Raw genomic sequence first — 19,055 nt, 5'->3', positions numbered from 1 at the left:
TTATGGTCACTAGACCCAATTGGTTCTCCAACATTAATGTCCGCTACCTGACCTAGCTCGTTCCCTAACAGGAGATCCAGTATTACACCGTCCCGAGTCGGTTCTTCTACTAACTGATTTAGAAAACAATCCTGAACACATTTAACGAACTCCAGCCCATCCAGCCCTCTAACCGTATGGGTATCCCAATCAATGTGTGGGAAGTTAAAATCTCCCATGATCACTACCCTATGATTTTCACACATATACGTTATCTCCCTACAAATTTGTTCCTCTAATTCCCTTGGCCCATTTGGTGGTCTGTAATACACCCCTATTAGCACCCTCTTGCCTCCTCCACCCCTCAATTCCACCCAAACAGCCTCACTGGTCGATCCCTTCATACCATCCTGCCACCTCATGGCAGTAATGTCCTCCCTAACAAGCAGAGCAACTCCTCCTCCTTTTTTACCCCCTGATCTATCACATCTAAAACAAATGTATCCCGGAACATTAAGTTGCCAGTCCTGCCCCTCCTGTAGCCAGGTCTCACTAATTGCCACAATATCGTGACCCCAAGTATCTATCCATGCTCTCAGCTCATCTACCTTGTTCACTATGCTTCTTGCATTAAAATATATGCATCTCAGAGAATGACCCTCACATATATTCTCTTTTTTACCTTCTACCCTAATCTCCATCCCTCCTTTGTTATCTTTTTTATTCCTAGCTAGGTGGCCATACTCCCTGGACACTGCTCTCACATTCTGTTCCCCACCCCCCCTGCCAAACTAGTTTAAACCTACCCCCACAGCTCTAGCAAATCTACTTGCCAGCACATTGGACCCCCTCCAGTTCAAGTGGAGTCCGTCCCACTTGTACAGGTCCGACCTTCCCCAGAAGAGATCCCAATGATCCAGAAATCTTATCCCTTGCCCCCTGCACCATCTCTTGAGCCACACATTCATCCTCCACATCCTCCTATTTCTACCTTGTGGCACGGGCAGCAATCCAAAGATTACTACCTTAATATGGCTTTCATACCTGTTATTACAGCATATCTGTTTTCATACCTGTTTCATACCTGTTATTACAGCATCTGCAGTGTTGGTGTTCAATCTACACACCTCTGTGACTGCAAGATAGTCCTTCCTTTGACATTCGTATAGGTCAGCGCCTACCTTCTGGTAAGGTCCGTATGGTGCTGGGTTTGGCTTTAGTGGTTCTGCAGAATTGCTTGCTTGATATTTCTGGCATATTGTACAGTTTGACACTTCACTTGTTATTATCATTGTTGACTCTTGGCCAGTTCATCACCTCTCATGCTCTTTTCTTACACTTTTTGATTCCGAGATGTCCTCCATGGATCCTTTTTTGCCCTCTTTGGGATAAGGATTTTACTTCCTTTGTAAATGATGTTTTCAACCTCTGATAGTCCACCCCGCAATTCCAGTACTCCGCAATGTCAGGTGAGCAGTCCTGCTTCATGTTGGGCCATCCATCCAACATGTTTTTTTATCATTTGTCTCAGTCTTTCATCTTTGTTTGTCTCTGACTTTATGAGCTCCATTTTTGCATCTGATATGGGCAGTGAACTTGTGATCATGTCTATGAAGGCGTTCATGTCTTCATCCATTTTGGTGCTTGCGGGTTCTTTCACGTCAACAACTGTAGACAACGTGCCTGCTGTGTAATGTTCGCCACCTTCAGTGTCTAACGTTGCAGCCTAATCATCATTCTTTGTATTCTAAGTGGAAATTCATTTAATGGCTTTTGGAACAATGCAATTAAGGTCAGTCTCTACATAGATTGCTTGTCCTGACACAAACTGATGAAATCTTTCACAGGCGCATGTGATGCTGAGCAGCTCCTTTTCAATTTGAGTGCATCGTGTCTCTGCGTCTGTCATTGAACGTGATGCATACACAATGGGTTGCCAGTCATCATATTTTTGCAGATGAACTGCACCGAGCCCACTATGTGTTGCATCTTGATGGGTCTTGCTGGGTTGTAAAACCTCAGAACTGGTTCCTCTGTGAGCATTTTCTTTAGTTCACTCCATGACTTTTCATGTTCATGATTCCATTCCCATTCAGTGTTATTTTCTGTTCCTCTTCTCAATGGAGCCATCAGTGAGGATTTTCACCTGAACAGTTCCATATGTCACTGGTGTCATTGATGTTCTCATAAAGCACACAATCCAAATCCTTTTCCAGAGAGAAATACCAGGTAGGGGTTGCAGGATGCCAAAGAGCTGTAGTATTCTTGAGCAGCTTCAGCCGTTTACAACTGGAATCCCCCTTATAGTGACGGCCTTCAGCCTTCCGAACGCATTCGTGACCCAGTGGGTGATTTACAAGATGCCAAGTTTGGGGGGGGGGGGAGCGTTCAATTTTATTCGTTGTAGCATTAAAGCGTAGAAGTTCCCATATATCCAAAGGCTCACCTTGCCATGGCTAGGTACCATCTTTAGTTGGCCCTCCACAAATCCAACAATTCTTCAACCCCAGCAAGTCATCTGTTCGTTGACTTAAATCGACCCATTTATTGTCACCTAACCGGTGAGTAGCAGCTTGTCTGCGAGCATTAGCATATATATATATATATCCCCGTTATTCCTACTCCAGGTATAGCCCTGACTAATATTTTGCTTATAATTCTCCCACCATCTTCTTTGTACCATATTCTTGGCACTTGTCTTTTTAATACCCGTAGAGGCTGGGACGCAGACCCAATCCACTTCCCTAGGTCAGTTCTGCTTCCCTGGTCCATGTTGCGATCCTAAATTAAACCATAATAAATAAGGTACCCCACTGTGAATACACTCTATACCCATGCCCTGTCTGCATTCTAAAGGTAAACTTGTCCATTCTTCAAAGTAACTATCACCTCTGCTATCCCTATTCCAGGAGGACTTTATACATTGTGTACAATTGGATGGTTTCCCAAAAATTGGGAACCAGCAGGAAAAAAATACCACAGATTATAAAAATAACATTACAACAATTTGTCGGTGGAGAAACATCGAAACATAGAAGATAGGAACAGGAGTAGGTCATTCGACCCTTCGAGCCTGCTCCGCCATTCAACGAGATCATGGCTGATCTTAAAGTTCAGTAGCCCGTCCCCGCCTTCTCTCCGTAACCTTTAATAACCTTATACTGAAGAAATAGATCTAATTCCCTCTTAAATATATTTAATAAACCTGCCTCTACTGCCCTCTGCGGCAATGAATTCCACAGATTCACCACCCTCTGGGTAAAGAAATTCCTCCTCATCTCGGTCCTAAATGGTTTGCCTATTATCCTCAAACCATGGCCCTGGGTTCTGGATTTTCCCATCCTTGGAAACATCCCATCTGCATCCATTCTGTCCAGTCCTGCCAGAATTTTATATGTCTCTATGAGATCCCCTCTCAATCTTCTAAACTCCAGCGCGTACAATCCCAATTTGCGCAATCTTTTCTCTTAAGTCTTTCCTGCCATTCCAGTTATCAGCCTGGTGAATCGCCTCTGCACTACCTCCATTGCAAGAACATCCTTCCTTTGATAAGGTGACCAAAACTGCACACAATACTCCAGGTGGGGTCTCACCAAGGCCCTGTACAGCTGCAGTAAGGTATCCTTGTTCCTATACTCAAACCCTCTTGATATGAAGGCCAACATACCATTTGCCTTTTTAACCGCCTGCTGTACCTGCATGCTGGCCTTTAGAGACTGGTGTACAAGTACCCCGAGGTCTCTCTGGACTTCCCCATCTCTTAATCTATTGCCATTCAAATAGTAATCTGCCCTCCGGTTTGTATGACCAAAGTGGATAACCTCACATTGATCCACATTGTAGTGCATTTGCCATGTATCTGCCCAGTCCCTCAATTTATTGAAATCACACTGGAGATTCCTGACCCCCTCTTCCGTGCACACAACCCCTCCTAGCTTAGTGTCATCTGCAAATTTGGAGATATTACATCCAATCCCCTCATCCAGATCATTAATGTAAATTGCGAACAGCTGGGGTCCCAGTACAGATCCCTGTGGCACCCCACTGGTCACCGCCTGCCACTCAGAAAACGAGCCATTTATCCCAACTCTCTGTCTTCTACCTGCCAGCCAGTTCTCAGTCCACATCAATACTTTGCCCCCAATCCCATGAGCCTTGATTTTGTAAGCCAGTCATTTATGCGGGACCTAATCGAAGGCCTTTTGCAAATCCAGGTACACCACATCCATTGGCTATCCCCCATCTATTTTACCTGTCACCATCTCAAAGAATTCCAATAGATTTGTCAAGCACGATTTACCTTTTGTAAATCCATGTCGATTCCGTCCGATCCCTTCTCTGCTAGTCATATGCTCTGCTATTACATCCTTAATAATGGATTCCATCATTTTGCCCACTACTGATGTAAGGCTCACCGGCCCATAATTCCCCGCTTTTTCTCTACCCCCCTTTTTAAATAGTGGGGTAACATTAGCTACCCTCCAATCCATGGGTACTGATCCTGAGTCTATCGAGTTCTGGAAAATAATTCTTAAAGCATCTGCTATCTGAATGGCCACTTCCTTGAGTACCCTAGGATGTAGATTATCAGGCCCTTGGGATTTATCTGCCTTCAATCCCATCAATTTCCCCAAGACCATGTCCTTAGAGATACTGATTTCTTTCAGTTCCTCCCTTGCATTAGTCTCTATGTTTCCCAACATCCTTGGGAGGTTATTTGTATCCTCTCTTGTAAAAACAGAACTAAAGTAAGAATTTAATTGGTCTGCCATTTCCTTGTTCCCCATTATATATTCCCCTGATTCCGACTGCAAAGGACCTACTCTGGATTTCATCAATCTTTTCCTCTTGACATATTTATAAAAGCTTTTGCAGTCGGTTTTTATATTTGCCGCAAGCTTACTTTCGTAATTTATTTTTGCTCTCTTGATTAATCCCTTTGTCCTCCTTTGGTGCATCTTGAACTGCTCCCAGTCTTTGGTTGTGGTACTTTTTTTGGCCAATTGATATGCTCTCTCTTTGGACCTAATGCTGTCTCTAATTTCCCTTGTTATCCACAGTTGAGTCACCTTTTTTGGTTTATTTTTATGCTCAACCGGTATAAACAAATTTTGCAATTTCTCCATTAGATCTGTGAATGCTTTCCATTGTCTATCCACAGTCAACTCCCCCATAAACACCACCCAATCAATCTTACTCAACTCCCGTCTCATATCATCATAATTCCCTTTATTTAAATTCAGGACCTTAGTCTCGTTTTTAATTTCATCACTCTCCATGTCGAGTGAGAATTCGATCATATTGTGATCGCTCCTACCCAAAGGGCCTCGTACAACAAGATTGCTGATTAGCCCCTTATCGTTGCATAATACCCAATCTAAAATGGCCTGCTCCCGAGTTGGTTCCTCGACATATTGGTCTAGATAACCGTCCCGTAAACATTCAAGGAATTCCTCCTCCTCTGTATTTTTACCAATTTGACTAGTCCAATCTATATGCAAATTAAAGTCTCCCATGATGACGGCTGTTCCCTTATTGCACACTTCTCTAATTTCTCTTTTAATGCCTTCCCTCACCTCTACATTACTATTTGGAGGCCTCTATACCACCCCCACTAACGTTTTCCACCCCTTACTATTCCTCAGTTCTACCCATATAGGTTCTGCATCTTCCGAGTTGATATCTTTTCTGTCAATCGTGTCGGTCCCTTCTCTCACCATCAATACTACCCCACCCTGTAACTTTCAGACCAGAAGGATGCGAAACTGCATGCCAGGTGGAGGGGATTATTATCAACGTCCTTAGTCTGTGGATTAGCACGCTTAATGCGTTGTACATGAGTCCATCCCTTTTCTTTTGTTCGTACTGCAGTGTCTGTAATCAAAAGTACATAATAAGGGCCGTCCCATATAGGTTCTAGTTTATGGTCTTGCCACGCTTTTACATAATCCCAATCACCAGCTTTAATGGAATGAATGGGATAGTCCAGGGGTGGGTTTGGAGCTAATAAACCCTTCTGTCTTAAGTCATATAAAGAAGTGGAAAGTCCCTGTAAATATTTAGATATATATTGGTCAATCGCCTCAGGGGTAGGGGAATCAGTGTGGAATCCCATGTAAAGAAGACCGAACATCATTTCATATGGTGAGACTACAATGTCCTTACGGGGAGCTGTGCGGATCCTGATTAAAGCTAAGGGTAAGCATTTAATCCAGGAGAGACCAGTTTCCTCATGAAGTCGAGTGAGTTGGTTTTTCAGGGTCTGATTCATCCGCTCGACTCGGCCTGAACTCTGGGGGTGCCATGGGGTATGTAACTGCCAATCTATTCCCAAGATTTTACACACTCCCTGGAGTACCTGAGAGGTAAAATGTGTACCTCGATCTGAATCAATAGTTTGCACAATACCGTACCGTGGAATAATAGCCTCTAGTAATATCCGAATAACGGTGTTAGCACGATCATTAGGGGTCGGGAAAGCCTCAACCCATCGAGTAAAATGATCCACCATTACTAGGAGATATTTATAGACCCCTATCTTGGGCAATTCCGTGAAGTCAATCTGTATTCGTTGAAACGGGTGTATGGTTATATCGCGACCCCCAGGCATTACATAGCGTATTACTTTCTTATTCACTCGCTGACAAATTGGATATCCCTGAGTACTCTGTTTGGCTAAGGTGTATATTCCAGAACAATTAAAGGACTGTACAAAGGCGTCAACAAGTGCCTGCATTCCTCTGCTGGTGGAGCTGATCAATAATCTGACGAGCCAAGGCTTTATTCAGGACTTGATGTCCCTCTGCCGTCCACCATAACCCATCTGCAGTTTGACGCATTCCCTGGTCTTTCATATAAACCTCCTCTTCCCGAGGTCTTTTGAACCTCATGTGGGGTGGGGAGTAACAGTTGCATGTCTATTTTTTCTGTGAGCGCAGTCTGTTTGGCAGCTTCATCTGCCCGTTTGTTCCCCTGTGCTTCAGGACTGTCAATAATTTGATGGCCCCATACATGAACTACAGCTATCTCCTCAAGTAACATAAGAGCATCTAAGGATTGAACAATTAAGTTTTCATGGATCACTTTTGTCCTTTCCCAGTTATCATTCCCCGCTCTTTCCAAATCTTTCTAAAGGTGTGCACTATACCAAAAGCATACTTTGAGTCGGTATAGATTGTGCCCACCTTTCCCTCTAAACCCTGGAGAGCTCTACAGAGGGCATATAATTCACAGGATTGTGCCGACCAATGACCGGGAAGACGACCAGCTTCAATCACAACTCCTTCATTCCCATCCACTACACTATACCTGCGATACCGAATGCCGTCGATGCAGCGGGAAGATCCATCAATAAACCATCTTTCACCCTCCCGTAAAGGTTCGTCACTTAAATCATCTCTAATTTTTGTCTGTAAATCTATCACTTCTAAACATACATGCTCTCAATCATTGGGAACAGTATCAGAATCTGGAGAAACCAAGAAGGCGGCTGGATTCTGTTCTTTATTTGTAATCAATGTCAAATCATCCCTATGCATGAGAATCGCTTCATACTTTAAAATTCTGGAATCGGTAAGCCACCGTCCGGCACGTTGTAAGAGAATGGTGCGGACTGTGTGAGGGGCGTGAACTGTCATTGGGGCACCAAATGTAATTTTGCGTCCTTCCTCTCCTAGAATGGCAGTGGCCGCAATTGCTTGCACACATTCTGGCCAACCACGACAAACAGGATCTAAAATCTTTGACAGAAAGGCAACTGGTTGTCTAAAGCCTGTCCTCTTTTGCGTTAATACTCCCATGGCCACACCGTCTTTCGCATTGGTCTATAGGTCAAATGGCTTAGTTAGGTCGGGTAAGGCCAAAACTGGGGCATTAGTAAGACGCTGTTTCACCATATCAAAATCTTCAATCTCCCCCTCAGCCCAGACAACAATTTCACCCCCTAGAGTCGCAAGTTTATCATATAGAAATTTGACCAGGCTGGAATAATTCTCAATCTAAATCCTACAGTATCCCACCAAACCAAGGAATTTCTGAAATTCTTGAGCATTCTTTGGAAGCGGGATCTGCAAAATACCGCGTGTTCTCTCTGGACATCTTCCTAATTCCTTGACTAACCAAATGACCTAAGTATTTAACCTCGGATTGAACAAATTGCAACTTCGATTCACTCACTCTAAGACCCTTATTCCCTAGAAAATGCAAAAAATCAACAGTGTATTGTTTAACCGAATCATACATTTCCCCAGTGATTAATAAATCATCCACATATTGTAATAATTGACAATCCTCTCTCCGAGGGGCCTCATCTAGTACCTGTTCCAAAACTTGGCCAAACAAATTTGGTGATTCCGTAAAACCCTGTGGAAGGACCGTCTACCGGTATTGATTTTTCCATCCTGTAAAGGGATTTTCCCACTCAAATGCAAACATGTCCCTACTGTCCATTGCCAAAGGGCAGGTCCAGAAGGCATCTTTGAGATCTATTACACTGAACCACTTACTATGGGGGTCAATCCTACCCATCAACGTATAAGAGTTAGGTTATAGATAACGGGTGAGAATAATTTTGTTTAATTCTCTTAAATCCTGTACTAATCGGTATGTGCCGTCTGGTTTTTGGACAGGTAAAATTGGAGTATTAAAAGGTGACATGCAGGGTTCGAGTATACCGTCTTTCACCAATTGGTCAATTACTGGCTCCAGTTCCTTTCGGCCAGCCATAGGAATCGGATACTGTTTTCGTCGAACTACCTGGTCGGGGTCTTTTAGAGTAACTTCAGGGGAGGAACATCTAACCCTCCTCTATTGCCTCTTTTCGCCCATACCCTAGGATTTATTAGTCCCTGATCCTCCTCCGTCAGCACATAAAATTGAACCCCGATACCCGATTCCTGTGGTCTGGTACCGATAGCCAATTGGTCCTGTAAATCACGTCCCAACAAGCAAACCCCAGCTTGGGGAACTAGTAAAAGATCCTCTGTTACTATCTTTCCTCCCATTTGTATCTTTACATTCTCTACCCCCCCCCACCCCCGAAATCATCACCATCCCTTCTGTTTTAACACATTCGGGCCGTCGTAAAGTACTAGACCGGGCTGCCCCGGAATCTACTAGATAAGTCATTTTGTCACCGTGGGGTCCTACGCTTAAATTTACCAATGGTTCTCCGTGCAGCCCCACAGTATGCATTAGCTGAGAACCGTTACCCCCCTATTCATAATCTGCCTCCACCAATGTGTAAGATCACGTCTCCCTGCCCCGCATTGGGCATTCCCTCTTAAAATGTCCCTCCTTTTTACAATAATAGCATACCATTGCTCCTGTTTCCCAATTTCTGCCAGGGTCTCCACGGGGTCCCGGGAACGGTCGCCATCCCTGGAATCCTCCTCTACCCCTACCTCTGTCCTGGTTTCTACTTCCCCCCTCCCGGCGCTCCTCCCAACATCCAGGAGCCGACACACAGTTCCTAACACTTCCTTGCTTTCCATCCACAAATTCCTTTACAGCCTGCATCAAAATCTTAGCCTTTCCTTTCTGTTTTTCTTCAGACCTCTGGACGTATGCCCTTTGTGCGATCTGCAAAAGCTGTAATAGTCCCTGTTCATGCCAATTCTCAGTCTTTTATAATTTCTTCCTGATATCTAAAGCTGAATTAGTAACAAAACTCGTCAATACCCACTGTTCACCTGCTGGGGATTAACCATGTAACCACTTACAGCACAGAACAGGCCAGTTCGACCCTACTAGTCCATGCCGTAACAAATCCCCACCCTCCGAGTCCCACTGACCAGCACCCGGTCCATACCCCTCCAGTCCTCTCCTATTCATGTAACTATCCAGTCTTTCCTTAAATGTAACCAATGATCCCGCTTTGACCACATCTGTCGGAAGCTCATTCCACATCCCCACCGCCATCTGCGTAAAGAAATTTCCCCTCATGTTCCCCTTATAATTTTCCCCCTTCAATCTTAAACCATGTCCTCTAGTTTGAATCTCCCCCTTTCTTAATTGAAAAAGCCTATCCACATTTACTCTGTCTGTCCCTTTTAAAATCTTAAACACCTCAATCAAGTCCCCCCTCAATCTTCTACGCTCCAGAGAAAAAAGCCCCAGTCTGCACAACCTTTCCCTGTAACTCAGACCCTGAAATCCTGTCAACATTCTCGTGAACCTTCTCTGCACTCTCTCTATTTTGTTTATATCTTTCCTATAATTTGGTGACCAAAACTGTACACAGTACTCCAAATTTGGCCGCACCAATGCCTTGTACAATTTCGTCATAACCTCCCTACTCTTGAATTCAATACTCCGATTTATGAAGGCCAACATTCCAAATGCCTTCTTCACCACACCATCTACCTGAGTATCAGCCCTGAGGGTATTATTTACCACAACTCCTAAATCCCTTTGTTGCTCCGCACATCTCAATAGCCTACCATTTAATGCATATGACCTATTTAGATTTGCCTTTCCAAAATGTAACACCTCACACTTATCTGTATTAAATTCCATCAGCCATTTCTCAGCCCACACCTCCAGCCTTCCTAAATCAACTTTTACTCTACGGTAATCTTCCTCACTGTCCACAACACCACCAATCTTTGTATCATCCGCAAACTTGCTTATCCAATTCTCCACCCCTACTTCCAGATCGTTAATATATATAACAAACAATAGTGGACCCAGGACCGATCCCTGAGGAACTCTACTAGTCACCGGCCTCCAATTGGACAAACAATTTTTCACCACTACTCTCTGACACCTTCCATCCAACCACTGCTGAATCCATTTCACTACCTCCTCATTTATACCTAATGCCTCCACCTTTTTTCCTAACCTCCTGTGGGGAACTTTGTCAAAAGCTTTACTAAAGTCTAAATAGATAACATCCACAGCTTTCCCTTCATCAAACTTTTTTGTAACCCCCTCGAAAAACTCAATCAGGTTTGTCAAGCATGATCTACCCCTGACAAAACCATGTTACTCCCTAACAATCCCTGTACCTCCAAATATTTGTAAATACCATTCCTCAGAACACTTTCCATCAACTTACCCACCACGGACGTCAGACTCACGAGCCTATAATTCCCAGGTTTACATTTGGACCCTTTCTTAAACAGCGGAACCACATACGCCACCCTCCAATCCTTTGGAACTACCCCCGTGACCAGTGACATCCTAAATATCTCTGTTAATGGCCCCACTATCTGTCCACAAGCCTCCCTGAGTGTCCTTGGGAATATTTTGTCCGGTCCGGGAGATTTATCCACCTTTATCTTTTTCAACACAGCCATCACTACCTCCTCGGTTATCCTGATAAGCTTCATGACCTCCCTCACTATCTAAAAGGGGTCCAATTTTTTCCCTCACTAATCTTTTACTTTTAATGTACTTATAGAAACCCTTTGGATTTATTTTTACTCTGTCTGCCAAAGTCTCTTGGTGCCTTTTTTTGGCCTTTCTAATTTCTTTCTTAAGATTCCTTCTACATTCCTTGTAGTCCTCCTTCAAATTGTCAGCTCCCTGTTCTTTATACCTCTTGTACACCTCCCTTTTTCTCCTAACCAAATTTCCAATATTCCTCGAAAACCAAGCCTCCCGATGACTTCCAGCCTTTCCTTTGATCCAGACTGGGACATAACTACTCTGTACCCTCAAAATTTCTTTTTTGAATATCCTCCATTTTTCATTTACACCCTCACCTGAAAATATCCTGTCCCACTCAATACTCCCCAAATCCCTTCTTATTCCTTCGAAATTTGCTCTTCTCCAATCCATAACCTCAACTTTAGGCCCTTCCTTGCTCTTCCTTAAAACTACCCTAAAACTAACAGAATTATGATCACTGGACCCAATTGGATCTCCAACATTAATGTCTGATACCTGGCCTAGCTCGTTCCCTAACAGGAGATCCAGTATTACACTGTCCCGAGTCGGTTCTTCTACTAATTCATTCAGAAAACAATCTTGAACACATTTAACGAACTCTAGCCCATCCAGCCCTCTAACTGTATGGGTATCCCAATCAATATGAGGGAAGTTAAAATCTCCCATGATCACTACCTTATGATTCTTACACATATATGTTATCTCTCTACACATTTGTTCCTTTAGTTTTCTTGACCCATTTGGTGGTCTATAATACACTCCAATTAGCACCCTCATGCCTCCTTCACCCCTCAATTGCACCCAAACAGCCTCAGTGGACGATTCCTCCAGACCATCTTGCCACCTCACGGCAGTAATGTCCTCCTTAACAAGCAGAGCAACTCCTCCCCCTTTTTTACCCCCTGATCTATCACATCTAAAACAAATGTATCCTGGAACATTAAGTTGCCAGTCCTGCCTCTCTTGTAGCCAGGTCTCACTAATTGCCACAATATCATGACCCCAAGTATCTGTCCATGCTCTAAGCTCATCTACCTTGTTCACTATGCTTCTTGCATTAAAATATATGCATCTCAGAGAATGACCCTCACATACATTCTCTTTTCTACCTTCTACCCTAATCTCCATCCTACCTTTGTTATCGGTTTTATTCCTATCTAAGTGGCCATACCCCCTGGACACTGCTCTCACACTCTGTTCCCCACCCCCCTGCCAAACTAGTTTAAACCTTCCCCCACAGCTCTAGCAAATCTGCTTGCCAGCACATTGGTCCCCCTCCAGTTCAAGTGGAGTCCGTCCCTTTTGTACAGGTCCGACCTTCCCCAGAAGAGATCCCAATGATCCAAATATCTTATCCCTTGCCCCCTGCACCATCTCTTTAGCCACGCATTCATCCTCCACATCCTCCTATTTCTACCCTCACTAGCTCGTGGCACGGGCAGCAATCCAGAGATTACTACCTTAGAGGTCCTGTTTTTGAACTTCCTACCTAATTCCACATAATCCTGTTTCGGGACCTCATCCCCACTTCTAGCTAAGTCATTGGTCCCCACATGGACCACGACTTCTGGCTGTTCTCCTTCCCCTTGCAGAATGCTATGTACTCAATCAGAGATATCCCTGACCCTGGCACCAGGGAGGCAACAGACCAACCTGGATCCCCCGATCTCGTCCCACAAACCTTCTATCTGTCCCTCTGACTAACGAGTCCCCAACCTCAGAAGGGAACCTTCTATATCCAACCCCGCATATTGCTGATGGCCGCACGTAATCTTGTCAGAAATGCAGAGGGGGTCTCCTCGGGACCTTGGGGAACCTCAAATGCCTTCTCAAAGTTCTGTCCTTTTGGAACAGACTACTTCATTCCTTTTACTAGATTAACCCTGTACTCATCCATTTGCGTGCGACCATCATTAGTAGTCTTATCTCAATTTGGGTTTACCAGGGGAAATTTAGCTTCTCCAGGTATCGCCTCTGGCCCCACCTGGTGTTCCCTATCCCAGACTCTAATCCCTGCCAGGCAGATCATTCCACGCTCATCCAAAGTAAATAGAGTCTTAAAGATAGACATTAATTCATCCCAGGTATATATATTAGGTCCCAAAAATTGATCTAATTGTTCTGCACATCCCTGAGGGTCTTCTATCAGAGAGGTAATTTCCTTCTTAAAATTGCGCACCTCAGTACTAGTCAAAGGCACATTCACAAATCTGAGACCCCCTGCATTCCCTCCCAAGGGAACCTCTCATAAAGGTCTCATCCAGTTAGTTTCTGGCTTATCTCCTCCTCTATGATGGTTAAGTTCCTGCCCTCTGGGAGACAAATCAAAGAGTCCTCCCCCTTCCTCCCGAAGGGCCTCATACTGTTCTTCTGAATGACCCTCACAATCAAAGTCTCCTCCCTCTCGTGTCAATTCAGGTGGTAATCTTGCACTCTGAGTGAGTCCTCATACCACTCCTACTTTCTCCTTTATTTAACTGTGGAGGAGGAGGGGAAGGTAAAGAAGGGTAAAACATAGGGGAAAAAGGGGAATGGGAGCCGGCACAGGGGAAACATAAGGTGGAGGGAGGGAATGTAACACATCCCATCCCTTTATTTCGGGGGCAGAAGGTTCCTCATCCTTCTTATTTGTAAATTTCTTCCCGTCCAATATCATCTGATTAGATGATTCACTAAGCCAAAAGGCTGCATATTCCCTACTCCCGGTATTGTCTCCTTGATTTTGGTAGAGCCAGATGTTCAATGCCTGACACATCCAGTCCTCGTCGGATCCGAACTTTGGCCAATATACTGAACTCCCTTTTATCAGATTCTTAACCCATTCCTGACAACAATACCTGACCATGGTCTGCTTATCCTTCCCACGGGTTTTCCCCGCTCTCCAATTGGATAACATTAGTCCTTACGGACTATGTTTCGGTATTTTATCCTCCCGTCCTTCTTAAGGACTTTTTCCCTTGCTACTTCTTCCTCCCATATTGGCAGGAAAATGAAATTCCTCTTACCGGAATCCAGTAGCTATTCCTAGCGCGCTTCCTTAACGTCCTCCTGTCATTTATTCTCAGTGCCTCTTCTCGGATATCACTCGTTTCGTCCACTGACCAGCTACCCGTCGTCTGGGAGTCCAGCTGAATCAGCCGGGGTGCACCTACCCCCGTCGTCAGGCGCTCTGTCAGTGGAGGGAGTGCGATCCCGGACGAGTCCCCAAGTTGTGAGAAGCAGAGGTACCTTCACAGATTTCACTCGAGACAAAAATTGAGAACAAAGAACATTTATTTTACAACAGTGCAAAGTTGGGTGCTTCCCCTTACCCTGGGAATACACACATATACTGGGGCTTACCCAACTTTTTATACATTCTATTTCAGTACAGAGGTACCTCCCCCTTAACATTCTTCTGCCTCCTGGATTGGTTTGGCATTAGGTAATTCTGCCTATGTGCAATTTGTGTGCCTTTCTGTGTGTAAACTTGTTGACCAGGAAGTGTCATGTCTTTGTTCTTATTCATAAATCTCAACCCCCAGGACTTGCTAAATCTATCTACTTGCTATAAGACCCCTATTCTATTATACTTGCTTAACCCTTCCTCACACTCCATTCTTACTCCACCCTTATTCAACCCATCATAATTCATTCCTATTTAGCACTTGCTTGACTTCCCTTATTCCATTATCTCTCACACCCTTATTGAAAACATTGCTACTGGGAACTCAGGAACATGGTATGCTGTCATTGATCTCACTAACACCTTCTTCAGTATTCTTATAGCTGAAGTCTCACAGGATCAGTTCGCCTTTACCTGGAAGGAGCACAGTATACCTTCACCCGCCTCCCTCAGGGCTATTTATACTCTCCCACTATTTGCCACAGCCTAATTCCCCGTGATTTGGAGGCGGTACCAATATTGCCTTTTCTCTTGATTCACCATTATATTGATGATGTGATGATCCAAGGGGCCACGGAAGAGATGGTACAGGAAGCAGAACAAGAGGATGCCTGGTTTACTGATGGTAGCTGCCAGTGGGTGCAAGGAAAGCAGAAGTGGAAGGCGGTGGCTTACCATCCCAGGTCAGGAACTCACTTATCAGAGGAGTGGGATGGTGGCTCCAGTCAGTATCCTGAGTTGAAGGCGGTCACTTTACCACTAGACTCCCATGATCACCCTCTTCGGCTGTTTACTGATTCCTGGGCTGTGGCTAATGGACTAGTGGTATGGATGCCTGATAGGCAAAAGAACGACTGGCTGAAACATGACCACCCAGTATGGGGCAAACAGTTGTGGCAGCTGTTGTGGGATGCTTCCCATCATCGTGAGATAACCGTTTATCACGTTGACGTCCATACCAATGCAACGATGAACACGGCACAACATAATGCAGTAGCAGATCAGCTTGCCACTATTAGCCGCGCCGATACTGTCCCCCAGGCTCAATGGGCACATGAACAGTGTGGCCATTTGGGGGAGAAGGGATCAGCTATGTGGGCCCATACACATGCCTTACCTGTCCATCAGGATGATATCCGCCTGGTCGTGCATACATGCCCAGCATGCCAGCTTGTGAAGTCCCGCACCGTTCCTCCTTGTCCACATGGCCAAATAAGACGGGGAACTCGCTTGGCTATGGTCTGGAAAATTGATTACAGAGGCCCCATGCCAGACTGTATGGGTAAATGTTTCATCCTAGTAATGGTTGACACCTTTTCGGGCCTGGTTTTTTGTTTTTCCCACCAAGATGGCTGACCAAGCTAGCACTATCCAAGGACTAAACCTTTTAATTTCTCGTTATGATGTACCAGAGGAGATTTAGTCTGATAATGGCTCGCACTTCTCCGAGAAGTCAATCTGTGATCGGGCAACTGACAACAGTATCTTATGGGTCCACCATATTCCTTTTTACCCGCAGGCTGCCGGGTTAGTTGAATGAATGAACGGCTTACTGAAGGAACAAATTTGTTTGTTAACACCACCGGGGACCCTGAAGGGGTGGTGCCATGTGCTGCAATTTGAATCATCACCCTTTAAAGGGAGGTACACCTTTCTACCGACTTCTTCACGCTTCTGAACTACAGCCTATTCCAGAGGAAAAGCAGTTATTGCCCCCCCATTCCTGAGCCAGGGAATGCCAGAGAAAAGGTATGGGTGGCACCACCAGGTAGTGGCCCTCCTGTAAAAGGGGAAATAGTGACACCTGCCCAGCTACTGAGGGACAGCATGATTTAGATTGTTTAAATACTGAACGCTTACAGCATCGTGATTGACATATGACACGCTTCTTTGTTCCAGGTCCTCCGTCTTGCGCTCCTGCTGATCTGGCTTAACAGCTGCTTTTATGCCAGCAATTGGATTTGTAATGTCAAGGACATTCTGAGGGAGTTGCCCATGGGGGACACGTCCCGATGTATCCACTAATATCTATGATAATGTTCAGAATTTTTCAAAATCTGTTCATGAGCTTCAGTGTCTGGGTATTGTGGCCCACAAGGATAGTTTGAGCCTTGGTTGGAATCCTTTTTCATGGATAATTGGTACATTTGGGGGATCGGACCACAATATTCTCCGATGGTTGCTCGCATTATTGCTTATTTTTCTGTTTATTATAGTTTTAGTTTCTCTTTTTCGCTCCTGTACTCAAATGCTTGTAAAGTCTTGTAAGTGACAGGCTGCGACCAAGGGGTGGAATGTAATGGAGGATTTAGACCAGCTTATGCAAGAAGGGATGCAATTGCATCAGAGGACATCATCTAAATTCCACCATGGGGCCCAGAGATGCAGTTGTCTTTTGTTGGTCACAGACTGTCAGGAGACCTTGAAGATAATTAAATCATTTATTCAAAGAGATAAGCTATGAGTAAACAATTTTTTGGGTAATATAAGCCATGGTCCCATTGCTGAAGTGGAGACTCTCTGAGGGGTGGAAACATCTCTCAGCAAGAAGAAAAACTTCTAGAGTCCAGCTAACGTCCCGGTCAGAGGAGGTGGAGAAGCTGCTACCGGTGCCCCGACAACCTACTACAAGTGTGCGGTCATTGCCTTGCTTCGACAGTTGGGACCAGTCCAGGCGTTGATAAGTAATTGGGAAGGGCTTGCATCTTGTAGTTTGAAATCAGCTTTTGAATTTGTAATCAACATTTGTATAAACTGAACTGCTCTTGGTGTGGGTGTCTATTTTCTTTCAGTAGCTCAAACACTGTGACCAATCTAAAACAAACAAAGTGAGATGTACAAGTTTACCCAGGACACATGGTTCCCCTTACTATGATGTCATCCACTGAGGTATCAACTCTGTCCAGGTACTCCTAGACCATATGGATAGATTTATGATACACGTCAGGAGCTGAGGCAATTTTGAATAGTAAAATTAGGAATCCGTATCTACCAAATGGACTATTGAACGTACACAGTCTTGAATTTGCTTCATCCAATTTCAATATGTTACATCCGATTTCAAATGCGAAAATCCTGAGGATGCATCTAACTTGCTAAAAAACTTTGCATTTGCAAACCCTAAGCCTAACCCTAATGTGCAAACTGTGACATGATTTCTTCATGTGTCAGAAGCTTAAAGTGTTCTCTCTTTATTGCTCTGTTTCGATCTCTTGGATCCAGGCAAATTCTAACTTTTCATTCTTTTTGTCCACAATGACGAGTAAACCAACCCACTCTGTTGGCTCATCTATCTTCTGAATCATGTTCAGGCTTTCCATCCTGTCCAACTCTGCCTTTAGTTGCTTTTGAAGCGCAAATGGAACTTTTCTGCATGGATGTATTATCGGTGGCACACATCTATCCACTCTGATCATGTGTTCTCTTGGAAGGCAGCCTAGACCCTGAAATAAGTCATTGTACTCTTTCATGAGTTTATCATAGACTGACTCTCCTTTGCTTTCCACATCGAGGACTCTTTTTATCAGGTTCAGTTTCTCACAGGCTGTTAAACCTAATATGGCTCGTACATCCTTTGGTCCCACGATGAATGCTAGCACGTGCTCTCTGTCCTTGTGTTTCACTTTGACAATGCATTCTCCTTGCACTGGTATATCAGTACCTGAATATTCCTATCACCTTCACTTTTGTTCCATACATCTTTGGTCTAGGTCTAATCTTCTTAAAATCAGTCTCTGATATTACATTAATTTGTGCTCCAGTATCCAATTTAACTGAAATGTATATGTCATTCACTTCTAATCACAACATCCAGTCTCTGTTTTTTCTTGTTTTCAGTCACAACATCTACTTAGGATTCCTTTACTCGATTTCATCTACTGCATGAACCTTGCTTTGTTGCGCTTGGTTCCTACAGCAACGTGCATAATGGTTGCTTTTATTTCACATATAGAATATTTTACCATATTGCCAGACACCTTGTGTACCGCATCGACGACATGACTTTTGATTGTCCCTTTCATTTTTCCTCACTGACCACGCCTCTCTTTCCACTTTGGCTCACATTTTGTTAAACAGTTTATGTCTGCTCTTGCTCACTTCATCCACGTTGTAGTCAGTTTCACTGAACAGCTGTTTTGCTTGCAATTTTACAGTTTCTGTAGCCCTACAGAGTGCTATGGGTTTTTCCAGGTCCAGATTTTGCTCTCGTAGCAGTCTTTCCCTTAGACTATTATCTGGAATACCACACACAAGTCTGTCCTTTATCATCGAGTCGGTCAGCCCACCAAATTCACACATT

The 19,055-nt window shown here is 44.2% G+C and overlaps 1 protein-coding gene across 2 annotated transcripts; it reads left to right on the top strand.

Moving 5' to 3' along the window:
- Positions 1–3,789: 3,789 nt before the first annotated feature.
- Positions 3,790–17,521, top strand: LOC138736063 (uncharacterized). 2 transcript variants are annotated; one of them, XM_069884935.1, is made up of 3 exons: positions 3,790–7,357; positions 14,436–14,594; positions 16,655–17,521. In XM_069884935.1, the coding sequence occupies exons 1-3, from the start codon at positions 7,300–7,302 to the stop codon at positions 16,687–16,689; spliced, it is 252 nt and encodes an 83-aa protein (XP_069741036.1). In that variant the 5' UTR covers positions 3,790–7,299; the 3' UTR covers positions 16,690–17,521. The 2 variants fall into 2 exon arrangements, 1 of the variants encoding a protein (XP_069741036.1); XR_011340073.1 differs by lacking the exons at positions 3,790–7,357; positions 14,436–14,594 and adding an exon at positions 14,602–16,504.
- Positions 17,522–19,055: the final 1,534 nt, after the last annotated feature.

The sequence above is a fragment of the Narcine bancroftii genome, chromosome 1, assembly GCF_036971445.1.
Source record: "Narcine bancroftii isolate sNarBan1 chromosome 1, sNarBan1.hap1, whole genome shotgun sequence".
NCBI lineage: Eukaryota > Metazoa > Chordata > Chondrichthyes > Torpediniformes > Narcinidae > Narcine > Narcine bancroftii.
This window is presented reverse-complemented; position numbering and strand designations above follow the sequence as displayed.